General features: G+C 47.5%; 1 protein-coding gene across 2 annotated transcripts in view; it reads right to left on the bottom strand.

Annotated features, from left to right (window-relative positions):
• Nucleotides 1–12,386, bottom strand: part of NDFIP2 (Nedd4 family interacting protein 2) — a 197,675-nt gene that overhangs the window by 32,219 nt on the left and 153,070 nt on the right. For both annotated transcript variants that reach the window (XM_078657493.1, XM_078657494.1), the window contains one exon: nucleotides 12,146–12,270. In XM_078657493.1, the coding sequence (XP_078513619.1) occupies nucleotides 12,146–12,270 (125 nt within the window). The remainder of the gene's footprint in view (nucleotides 1–12,145; nucleotides 12,271–12,386) is intronic.

Raw genomic sequence — 12,386 nt, 5'->3', positions numbered from 1 at the left:
CCTCTTGTTTGGATTTGCACTTAATGATTTAATCTAGGAATCATAAGAAGTAGTACAATTATGTCTGAATATAGATTGAAAGATATGTACAGGCTTTGAAGTAATCAGGTTCATACCCGACAGAACCATTGTTGATGTCAATATTACACCACTGCAGGGCACCAAACCGGATAGATTGGGTGGTGGGGGGGGGCAAAGGGGGCTGTAACTGGGGGTGAGGGGGTAGTTGGGAAGTTGGACTAAGACATACATTGAATACGCGATCTGTAAGAGTGTATGTGTTGGTTCATGCGGAGGGGGGAGTTGCCCATGGTCACTCCTGACTTCAGACGAGCGTGTGTACTTGATTACTTTTGTTTATTGGGGGTTATCTTACGATTGCATTATGCGTATTACCAGCCCACCTATGTGACTGTACTGTTATGTAAATGCCAATAAAGTTTGTTTACAAAAAATGGAATGCACCTCTTGCCACGAGTCTATCTGTTGGCTGCTGTGTTCTATAGAGCTCAGCAATCACAGTTGTTACGACGCAGGTGCACATACGGATTCATTTTGCAAGTTTTCATGCATGCCTAATGGATTCCGGGTATAAAAGTGCACTGCACTGTTTACAAGCACTGGAGGGGGGATTATGCACACTAAATTAAGTTGCGATAATGGCTGCCCAAAAGGTTGTCCTGCAGCACTACAAAGCTCAGCACGAGCTACTTAAAAAGCACTTTGAAATCCATGAAATAGATTATTTGAATTGGAGTTTGGACTCTAACATTTAGCTGAGACTAGTTCAGGGAAGCGGCATAGATTCAGTGCAAGCTGTTGGTGTTACACCCACTGAAGGTGGGCAGTGGAGGGTTGGACTCCAGGACTGGTGCAGAGCGCCAACATGTTTATTCGCCTGGCATCAGCAGCACCCACAAAGGCAGGGTACCCCTGAACCAGTGAAGTGTTGGTTTAGACAAAACCCCACTCGAGTACAACTCCAAGGGGAGAGGGAACAAAGTGAGCTGATGATCATGAGTTGAGATGAAATGGTTATGTAACGACCAGTTGCAGAGAAATCTTTCACACTGTAAAATTGCACGTGGCTTCTTTCCTCCCCACTTGCTACTTAAAGGCTCAGAAAAGCACTAACTCGAACATTTATTGCAACGATGGTAAGGGGAGGTATGAAAGAATAGAAATGGTCCCCTGTTTAGCAGCTATTCTGTTTTCGGGAGTGAAGGGCTGGGTGCAAAAACAGGATAACCCTCGAAGAATTTTCATATTTGTACAAGGATAAGTAGAAAATGTTCTTAGAGCCCTCCAGTGTATCAGTTAGTACTTAACAGTGGTCCCTCTTGTCCAAAACAACACTGACCTCTATTGGGCAAATTTAGGTACCTTTTGTCTTACTTCATAAAACCCATTCTGCCAGTGAAGGAAGGCAACTCGATTTCTACCGTTGGATACCAGGTTCGGTTAATTAGTAAGATGTTAATTGCACGGAGGCTCTTGAGACACAAATCAATATTCAGTTTGCAGCTTTTTTGTCACTATACTAAAGTGTATTTTTTTTTTCGAAACGGACCACTGACGTAATCATTCCCACGTTCTCGTCACATTCTGCTTTTATGGAATCTGTTTTCAACCAGACATCGTGGCCAGAACACTGTTTTAAGAGCAGCGCCTTGTTTGAAATGCCCTGAATAACATTGCCCCACCATCCCTCCTTCCTCACTCGTCACAATCAATCAATCAATCAAAGACATTTATAGAGCGCACTACTTACCCGTAGGGTCTCAAGGCGCTGGGGGGAGGGGGGTGCCGCTACTGCTCGAACAGCCAGGTCTTCAGCTTCTTCCTGAAGGAGAGGTGGTCTTGGGTCAGGCGCAGGTCGGTCGGGAGGGAGTTCCGGTCTTGGCGGCCAGGTAGGAGAAGGACCTTCCTCCTGTAGTCGCTCTTCGGATGCGGGGGACGGCGGCGAGGGCGTGGTTGGCTGATCGGAGGTGGCGTTGGGGCGTGTAGAAGTTGATTCGGTTGTTGAGGTAGCTCGGGCCTTGGTCGTGTAGAGCTTTGTGTGCGTGGGTGAGGAGGCGGAAGGTGATTCTTTTGTTGACGGGGAGCCAATGCAGGTCTCTCAGGTGTCCGGAGATGTGGCTGGTTCGTGGGATGTCGAGGATGAGTCTGGCTGAGGCGTTCTGGATCCGCTGGAGTCTCTTCTGGAGCTTGGCGGTGGTACCGGCGTAGAGGGCGTTGCCGTAGTCCAGTCGACTGGTGACGAGGGCCTGGGTGACGGTCTTTCTGGTCTCGGTGGGGATCCACCAGAAGATCTTTCGTAGCATGCGTAGGATGTTGAAGCACGCCGAGGAGACGTTGTTGACTTGCCTGGTCATGGAGAGGGAGGAGTCCAGGATGAAGCCCAGGTTGCGTGCGTGGTCTGTCGGTTTGGGTGCGGTGCCCAGGGCGGGAGGCCACCAGGAGTCGTCCCAGGCGGAGGGTGAAGAGCCCAGGATGAGGACCTCCGTCTTGTCTGGGTTCAGTTTCAGGCGGCTGGTCGTCATCCACTCGGCTACCTCTTTCATTCCTTCGTGCAGGTTGGCTCTGGCGGCGGCGGGGTCGTTGGTCAGGGAGAGGATCAGCTGGGTGTCGTCGGCGTAGGAGATTATGCTGAGGTTGTGTTGGCGTGCGATGGCCGCGAGGGGGCTCATGTAGACGTTGAAGAGGGTGGGGCTCAGTGAGGATCCTTGAGGGACGCCGCAGATGACTTTGGTGGCCTCTGACTTGTACGGTGGTAGGCGGACTCTCTGTGTTCTCCCGTCGAGGAAGGAGATGATCCATTCCAGAGCCTTCTCCTGGATTCCGACGTTGCTGAGGCGCTGTACTAGGGTGCGGTGGCAGACAGTGTCGAATGCCGCGGAGAGGTCTAGGAGGATGAGGGCCGCTGTTTCTCCGTTGTCCATCAGGGCTCGGATGTCGTCGGTGGCGGCGATGAGGGCGGTCTCGGTGCTGTGGTTGGCTCGGAAGCCAGACTGTGAGGGGTCGAGGGATCCATTCGTCTCAAGGAAGGCGGCCAGCTGCTTGTTGACGGTCTTCTCGATGACTTTGGCTGGAAACGGGAGGAGCGAGAGGGGGCGGTAATTCTTGAGTTCGGTGGGGTCCGCTGTGGGTTTCTTGAGTAGAGCGCTGAGTTCGGCGTGCTTCCAGCTCTCAGGGAAGGTGGTGGTGTCGAAGGATGTGTTGATGATGTCTCGCAGGTGGGGTGCGATGACAGCATCGGCCTTGTTGAAGACGTGGTGAGGGCAGGGGTCGGTCGGAGATCCGGAGTGGATGGAGTTCATCGTGCGGACGGTGTCTTCGGTGCTGATCGGAGTCCAGGCGCGGAGGGTGGTGGTGGGGGGTGGTGGTTCGGTCGTGGTGTGCGTTGGTTGGTTGTTGAAGCTGTTGTGTATGTCCGCGATCTTGTCGTGGAAGTAGGAGGCGAGGGAGTTGCAGAGGTCTTGCGATGGGGTGATGTCGTTGTTTCCTGCGCTGGGGTTGGATAGCTCTTTCACGATGTTGAAGAGTTCCTTGCAGTTGTGTGCGTTGTTGTCCAGTCGGTCCTTGAATGCAGTTTTCTTGGCGGCGCGGATCAGCTGGTGGTGCTTCCGGGTGGCAAGCTTGAAGGTGGTCATGTTGTCCGGTGTTGGTTCCCTTTTCCAGACTTTCTCGAGGGCTCGGCAGTTCTTCTTGGAGCTCTTGAGTTCGTCGGTGAACCATGGGGCTTTCTTGCTGCCGGGTCTGCTGGGCGGGGTCCTCAGCGGGGCGAGCTTGTCCGCGCAGTTGCTGATCCACTTCCTGAGGTTGTCGGCGGCCTGGCTGGGGTTCGCTGAGCTGGCAGGAGGGTGCTGGCTCAGGGAGGTGGCGAGCTGGTCGGCTGTGATCTTGTTCCAGCTTCTGCGGGCAGCCTGTTGCTGGTGGTGGTGGGTCATCGTTCTTTTGAAGGTGAAGTGGACGCAGCTGTGGTCCGTCCATTGAAGCTCTGTGGCGTGGCTGAAGGCGATGTCTGTGCTGGATGAGAAGACTGCGTCGAGTGTGTGTCCGGCGAGGTGGGTGGGGGTGGACACCAGTTGCTTGAGTCCAAGGTTGGCGAGGTTGTCGAGCAGGGTGCTGGTGTTGCGGTCGTTGTTGTTCTCCAGGTGGAAGTTGAGATCCCCCAGGAGGATGTAGTCAGCGGAGGGGAGGGCATGCGGGCTGATGAAGTCGGCGATGTCCTCGCTGAATTGGGTGCGTGGTCCCGGAGGTCGGTAGATCAGGGTGCCTCTGAGGGTGGTCTTCAGGTCGGTGTGGATCTGGAAGTGCAGGTGTTCGGCGGTGGTCAGGGTGTTGTCGGCGCTGGTCGTGATACGGATGGTGTTCCTGTGGATGATGGCGATGCCTCCTCCCATCTGGTTGGCGGTGCGATCCCTCCGGGTGATCTTGTAGCCCTCTGGGATGGCGATGGCGATGTCGGGAGCTGAAGAGGCGTTCATCCAGGTCTCCGTGAGGAAGGCAACGTCAGGGGCTGTGTTGTCGAGGAGGTTCCAGAGTTCGATGGCGTGCCTGTGGACGGAGCGGGTGTTGAGCAGGATGCACTTGAGGTGGGTGCTGCTGATGTTCGACTTGGCGGGTGTTGGTGCGAGGCAGGTCCGGATGCAGGTGAACTTGCAGGCGTGGCAGCTGAAGGGTCCGTGGGTGCGTCGTGGTGTGGCTTGGTAGCATCCTGGGTGTCGACCGGCGTTGAGTGCGCTGAGGTGGGCGGCGGTGTACGTCAGGCGGGTCTGTCGGGGTCCTCGAGGGCCAGTGGTCCTGGCACTGGGCGCGGGCCAGGCGCGGACGGGCGCAGACGGGCTTACCTTTGGCGCGCCTTCGGCGCACAATCGGCGCACCCGCTGCGCGTCAACGCTGCGCGTTCGCACGGTCGCCATATATGGCGAAGTGCGCGGGGGGGCGGAGCAGCTGGGAGGCGGGAGCGGGGAGGGTACAGAAGGCAAAAGGGGCAGGGTTAGCGGCGGTGGCGGGAAGCGGGGAGGGATACAGAGGGACGAAAATACAATTATACCAATCTACACAGAAATGACAATAATACTATACTAATACAATAATACAATTCTAAGCAAGGCTAACAATACTGACAGCAGGGCACAGGGGGAGAAGCGGCGCCCAGGAGCGATCACGGACCACGCCGCTCGAAGGAGGGGGCGTGGTCACGCGGCGGCAGCCGGACAGCGAGGCAGTAAGGCGGAGGGGGCACACGCAGCAGCTGGGGGCCGTGCGGCGCGGGGGCTGTCACACAAACTTTTTAGTCGGCTGCACTGCATTGACTTTCAGGAACTTAGAGGCTCACAGACCTTACCCCCTGTACTCCCTCACTTTCACAATCACTTACCTATAATGATGAACAGTTAGTTCCATAAAGCAACACTCTAAAGGAGAACCACAGGACATACGAATAATAAATTACGTAAGTTTTCTTATTAAACAGGAAATCTAATAATTCTAAAATGATCATTGTCTTGTTTAGTCAAGGCTCAAGTTTTACAAAATAACCATGAATTAAAATAAGGTGCACTCGAAAAAGTAAGATGCTCAAAACAGAATTTTAAAAACGGACCAGATTTAATATACATGGTTGCTTCCGCAGAAATACAATTCTGCGAATTCCATAAGTATGAAAGGAATTTTTTAAATATCTCCTAATACACTCGGCAGTCATGTTGCCCATTATTCTTACGCTGAAAGGCAAAGCCGATTTTCTCTTAACCCATATACACAAGTTCTAGAACTATTTAATAGGTTCATAGTGTACACAAAGAAAATGTAATGTAGGAAAGGCAATGCCCATCTCTGTGCGCATTTCTCAGTGTGTTTACATTCCGTCAACTGCAAAGCGGTCTGTGGTACACCTGATATAGTTTGTGCAATGTACAATCTTAAATATATAAAAAAAAGAAAACGTTTTCTTTAATCATGTGCTATATATGTTGGCCAAGATCGGCATTCGGTAGGCTAAGGGAGACACTCTGTGGTGGACTGGGTGAACTGCATGTTCCTAATTTTATTGCAGCTGTTCAGCCACATGCCGACTTCAAACGCTGTAAATAGGCTATTTTACAAATGTATAGTACCCACTATCAACTTAAAAAAACAAAGTTCACTGTGTGGGGATGCAGGGCCTCGGAGGGAATGGGGCTTAAGACGGATAATTGCATGGGAGGCACTTCTGTCCCCTCACCACAGCTTGGTCAATAAAATTGGGGGCGGGGGTGTGAACTTTAAGTTTTTTGCCAAAAATCACGCTGGGATATCTCGTTAAAACACGTTATATGAGAAGCACGACATGAGGGGGCATTAAGGGGCAGTAGCAAGAGGAAGGAGGGCAGATTGTTATGGGCACCTAAAACACAGCAGTTTTCAAACTAATCACCATTTTTCAAGGCCTTCAAAACAGAGACGAGAGAGATAGAGTGTGTTTTTTTGTCAGTGTGGGCATATAAAAATCCCAGATGACATCCAACAGATACTTCACAATACCCCACTAAAAGCACTTAAACCCAACTATTTACTACAGAATACACTTTTAAATGGGATGTAACACCCCAAACACGCCTTCAAAAGCTACGCCTCCCTCCACCAACTTCCCCACTCTTCAAAAAAAACAAATAAAACCTGCTTAGACTGCCGCAGTTATTCTGGGGCGCTTTCAAAAACCCTTAATAAGACCCTCCAGGATATCGCGATTTCGCGATTTGCCGCGAAATCGTCACTTTGGTAAAAATGCAGCGATTTTTACTAAAGTGCCCGCGAAATCGGCACTTTTGTAGAAATCGCGGCATCCGCTATATCCTGGGGGGTCTGAACAATTGGAGCAGGCTCATCTCCACTGCGCAGCAGACCTACTGTCCTGCTTATCTGTGTCTCCCTTAAGATGCCAACACATTCTTGCAAGCACTGTGTTAAATATGACACAGAACGCACAGGGTAATGTTCGCTTCAGGGAGCAGATGAAACACCCGTGGCTTTATTACGCCACAGCTTGCATGTGCGGGAGCCGTTAAAGAAGTTGAAATACACAAAAGACTCGCGACAGGTCTCGTGCACGTGCTGTGTGACGATTCATGACAAATGTTCAACTGTCTCCTAAAAGCGACAAGCTCCTTACTGGCAACAAAAAAGCAAAGTGACAGTTTTGCAGGTTCGTAATGGCAACTAACTAAATTGACGTGCTGCACTCTGGGCCTTCAGATAACACGAATTTCTGCTGCAGCTCCCCGAGATTTCAAACACACACCACGGGTGAGACAACCACCGTGTGGGGAGAATGTATTCAATTACCAAAAAGCTTAGTGTCACATGCTTGGTTTCTCGATGTTTCATCAGCCTCTCCTATGGCTGCTAACGCAGCCAGCAATCACTAAAAATCACCAACCTAGTTATGAGCGTCTACACGACCAAATAAAGCAAGAAACAAATCTACGGCCGACATTGTAAAAACACACATAAAGGTTACCGGTGCCTAGCAGGTAAGCAATAAGATGGGTTGTCAATCCAGGTATCTTGAGTCCATCAGGGAAGGTACAAGTGTCAATTTTTGGCACTTCCTCACAGCTACAGTACTGACACCGCTGGTACCAGCTAACTAATTGGCATCACTTCCCTCTGCACACAGCAGTCAGACAACAAGCAGAGGAGTAAAAACCAGGAAGGCAGACAAGCGCCATTGTTAGAGGTACTTACTTCAACAGTGTTAATGATAACCTGTAAAACAAGCGTCTCTTTTGTACAGCACTTCACGCCTCACTGTATGTATTCCACCACAGAAAGCTGCTTCTCCCAGCAGACAGTGGCATGAAAATACGACTCGCTTTCACATGTACCCTCTCAGAAAATCTAGCAGACTACATCGAAGCATGTTGTCTAAATATATCTATTGTATAGAGCGCTCTGACACCTTCGGGTAAAGTCTGCGCTATATAAAAACGCATAAATAAATAAATAAATAAATAAAGCTCTGTACACAGGATATGTCTGTGTGGTGGAATACATACAGTTTGTATATATGATGTGATGCACATGAAAACTGTGTGTAAGTAATGGCTGCAGTCAAGGGGCATTAGACCTGGATTTTTCAGCTGGTTTATTCCCAGACTTTTTGCTTTTGTGCCTCCTGTTTTTGACCATGTTTGTGTTGGCTGTATTATTCTGGGCACTTTACCACTGCTGATCAGTGCTAAAGTGCATATGCTCTCTGTGTAAATTGTTGTTATGGATTAGTGTTTCCATGACTAGCTTTTTTGAATTACCTTTAAGTCCCAAATCCACTTCAACAGAGTGGGGTAACACAGCCCCCCCCCCGCGGTGGGGGAGTGGGGGGGGGGGGCAAGCTCCGGGAGCTAAAGCAAATGGAGAATTGCATTTCCATGGAATAACAGCCTTCACCTGTGGGCTGCTTCCTCTGTTCCATATTCCAGGTTGCCTATTCACAGTGGAATACTCTGCTAAAACAGTTTCAATTGATTTAAGGCTGAAAATGAATGATTATGAGTAAAATAAAGTGCCGCAAAAATGCCGCTAAATTTCCATATTTGTGCCGCTAAATTTCCATATTTGTGCCGCTAAATTTACGAATCCATGCCGCTATATCCTGGGGGGTCTGCTTAATGGACATTGGCTGCTTAGAGACTGTAAAGTTGAGCTGGGTCCCAGCTTGCCTCCCAATCCACAATGCGATATGGTCTCTTCACTGAGATACTGTGTGAAGGCAGCTGATATCGAGTCATAAACCATGGCACTGTGTGAGATGGCAGGTCAGCAGTATAATGACTTAGAAGGGTGGAAGGCTAAGTCTAACTCATGATTTTTAACCAGACTTCGTGGCCAGAACACTGTTTTACGAGCAGCGCCTTGTTTGAAATGCCCTGAATAACATTGCCCCACCATCCCTCCTTCCTCACTCGTCACACAAACATTTTAGTCGGCTGCACTGCATTGACTTTCAGGAACTTAGAGGCTCACAGACCTTACCCCCTGTACTCCCTCACTTTCACAATCACTTTCCTATAATGATCAACAGTTAGTTCCATAAAGCAACCGTCTAAAGGAGAAACCACAGGACACGCGAATAATAAATTACGTTATCTTTCTTATTAAACAGGAAATCTGGTCAGTCTAAAATTATCATTGTATTGTTTAGTCAACGCTCAAATTTTACAAAATATACATAAATTAAAATAAGGTGCACTCGAAAAAGTAAGGTGCTCAAAACATAATTTTAAAAAGCGGACTAGATGTATATACATGGCTGCTTCTGCAGAAAAAAATTCTGTGAATTCCATAAGTATGAAATTTTTTTTTTAAATATCTTCTAATAGACTCGGCAGTCATGTTTTCCATTATTCCTACTTTGAAAAGCAAAGCCGATTTTCTCTTTACCCTTATACACACGTTCTAGGACTATTTAATAGGTTCATAGTGTACACACAGAAAATGCAATGTAGGAAAGGCAATGCCCATCTCTGTGCGCATTTCTCAGTGTGTTTACATTCCTCAACTGCAAAGCGGTCTGTTGTACACCTGATGTAGTTTGTGCAATGTACAATCTCAAATATATAAGAAAACAGAAAACGTTTTCTTTAATCATGTGCTATATATGTTGGCCAAGATCGGCATTCGGTAGGCTAAGGGAGACACTCTGTGGTGGACTGGGTGAACTACATGTTCCTAATTTTACTGCAGCTGTTCTTCAACAAACCTTTAGAACTATGAAGACGAATAAGCCATATGCCGACTTCAAACGCTGTAAATAGGCTATTTTACAAATGTATAGTACCCACTATCAACTTAAAAAAACAAAGTTCACTGTGTGGGGATGCGAAGCTTCGGAGGGAATGGGGCTTCAGACGGATAATTGCATGGGAAGCACTTCTGCCCCCTCACACCAGGGCCGCAGCTTGGTCAATAAGATTGGAGTGGGGAGGGGGGGGGGGGGGGGGGGGAGCTTCAAATTTCCCAAAAATCACGCTGGGATATCTCGTTAAAACACGTTATATGAGAAGCACGACATGAGGGGGCATTAAGGGGCAGTAGAAAGAGGAAGGAGGGCAGATTGTTATGGGCACCTAAAACACAGCAGTGTTCAAACTAATCACCATTTTACAAGGCCTTCAAAACACAGACGAGAGAGACAGAGTGTGTGTTTTTGTCAGTGTGCTATAGAAACACGGGTTAACCCAATAAGTCGCTGGGACCTGGGTGAGTTAATGATACAAACAAAGTGGTCCCAGATACAAAAGCAAATAAGCTAGATTCAATAATATCTCAACTAAATACAAGGAAAGTATCACAGCATTGTTTTTTTAATCACAACATGTACAAATATTCAATAAAAATGCTGTTCATAAGATACATCAATATTTGATCATAAACGGTGCCCCTAAAGGAAGGGAAAGGGAGGGGTGGTGATGTGGGAAGACTAAACAAGAGAAACGTCGACACTTTCTCTACTTTCAGCCTTTTTCCCCATATACCATTTGTGGACTTGTTTTTTAGGCATGAGTTTGTTATATTAATTTATGAATTTTCGGATCATTAGCCTTTGTTAAATTTATTGTCAGTAATTTTACATTGTGGTCAAATTGACCATTGTTCTGTCACTTGTTTAGTCTTCCCACACTTTCCACATCACAACCCCTACCTTTCCCTTCCTTTAGGGGCACCATTTATGATCAAATATTGATGTATCTTATGAACAGCATTTTTATTGAATATTTGTACACGTTGTGATTAAAAAACAATGCTGAGATACTTTCCTTGTATTTAGTTGAGATATTATTGAATCTAGCTTATTTGCTTTTGTATCTGGGACCACTTTGTTTGTATCATTTTTGTCAGTGTGGGCATATAAAAATCCCAGATGACATCCAGCAGATACTTCACAATACCCCACTAAAAACACTTGCACCCAACTATTTACTACAGAATACACTTTTAAAGGGGATGTAACACCCCAAACACCCCTTCAAAAGCTACGCCTCCCACCACCAACTTCCCCACTCTTCAAAAAAAAAAAACCTGCTTAGACTGCCGCGGTTATTCCGGGGCGCTTTCAAAAACCCTTAACCCCATTGATGCTGCCGTCGGCCGCTGAACGTTCGGAGCACTACCTGGCTGGTGCTGCGAACTTTCAACGGCCGACGCAGCCCCGCCCACTGTAGAACGCCCCGCACTGCGCTGAAATAACAGCCGCAGTAAACTGGTTAATGGACATTGGCTGCTAAAACACTGTAAAGTTGAGCTGGGTCCCAGCTTGCCTCCAAATCCACAATGCGATATGGGCTCTTCACTGAGATAGTGTGTGAAGGCAGCTGATATCGAGTCATACACCATGGCACTGTGTGAGTTGGCATGTCAGCAGTATAATGACTTAGAAGGGTGGAAGGCTAAGTCTTACTCATGACCAGGGCCACTGGAATAATGCCATGTTGCGGTTATGGCATTTTCCACATCAATATGAATTTGCTGAGTTTGCCTCATAATCCATCATCTGCTGAATGATCTGCAGATTTGAACGAAAAGAAATCCATCTCAAAGGGATCAAAAGTTACGAAAAATGCAGTGCATGTTGCCGCACAGTGGAAGGCCCTTTGACTGATCAACTTTCTGTTGTTTATTGCTTTATTTGGGTATCAGACTGGTACTAATGAGGTGAACCTTTTGTCCAGATAGTGTTAACATGTGTAAACATGTCAAAATATTGAGGTAGTACTATCACAAAATGTGCTGCATTATGCCACATAATTTGCCTTTTCTTTCTGCATAATTTACCCCACCATGCTGCATAATTTGGCCATCCCCTGCTGCATTATTCCAGCAGCCCCGCTCAGGACCTGAAGATGCCAACGTGAACATTAAATTGTACCGGTCAACCAATGAGAAAAGTACTAGTCCCACTGCACTATAATTTTAGTCTGGACTCTGTTGCTTCTTAGAAAAGACATTGGCAGCAAGGTGCATTAACTATTGCAATTGTTAGAAAAAAAGAAATCTGTAAATCAAATATATAAATTAACTTTAATTAACATTTCCTCCTGTGGGTAAAAATTCATATATCAAACACCCAACATGTACGCTGTGTGGTAAAGCGACTTACCCGCACAATCAAAATCCATTTGATTAGCGATAGGCCAAATCCACAGATAGCGCCATACCTCCCTGCTATGGTGTTAGTTATACAGAATGACAAGCAAAATCCAATCCAGTTGAAAATAAATGCCACTAGGAAGAAAGAAAACATACTCTGTTAATGAGGCGAGGATCTTATGCACAGTCTAACTTACGTTATACACATGTATTAATTTGAAAAGGTAATAAGTACAGGCGTTCCTAATACA

Source organism: Lissotriton helveticus, chromosome 8 (assembly GCF_964261635.1).
Source record: "Lissotriton helveticus chromosome 8, aLisHel1.1, whole genome shotgun sequence".
Classification (NCBI taxonomy): Eukaryota; Metazoa; Chordata; class Amphibia; order Caudata; family Salamandridae; genus Lissotriton; species Lissotriton helveticus.
Note: the sequence above shows the minus strand (reverse complement) of the source record. Positions and strands in the feature narration are given on the sequence as shown.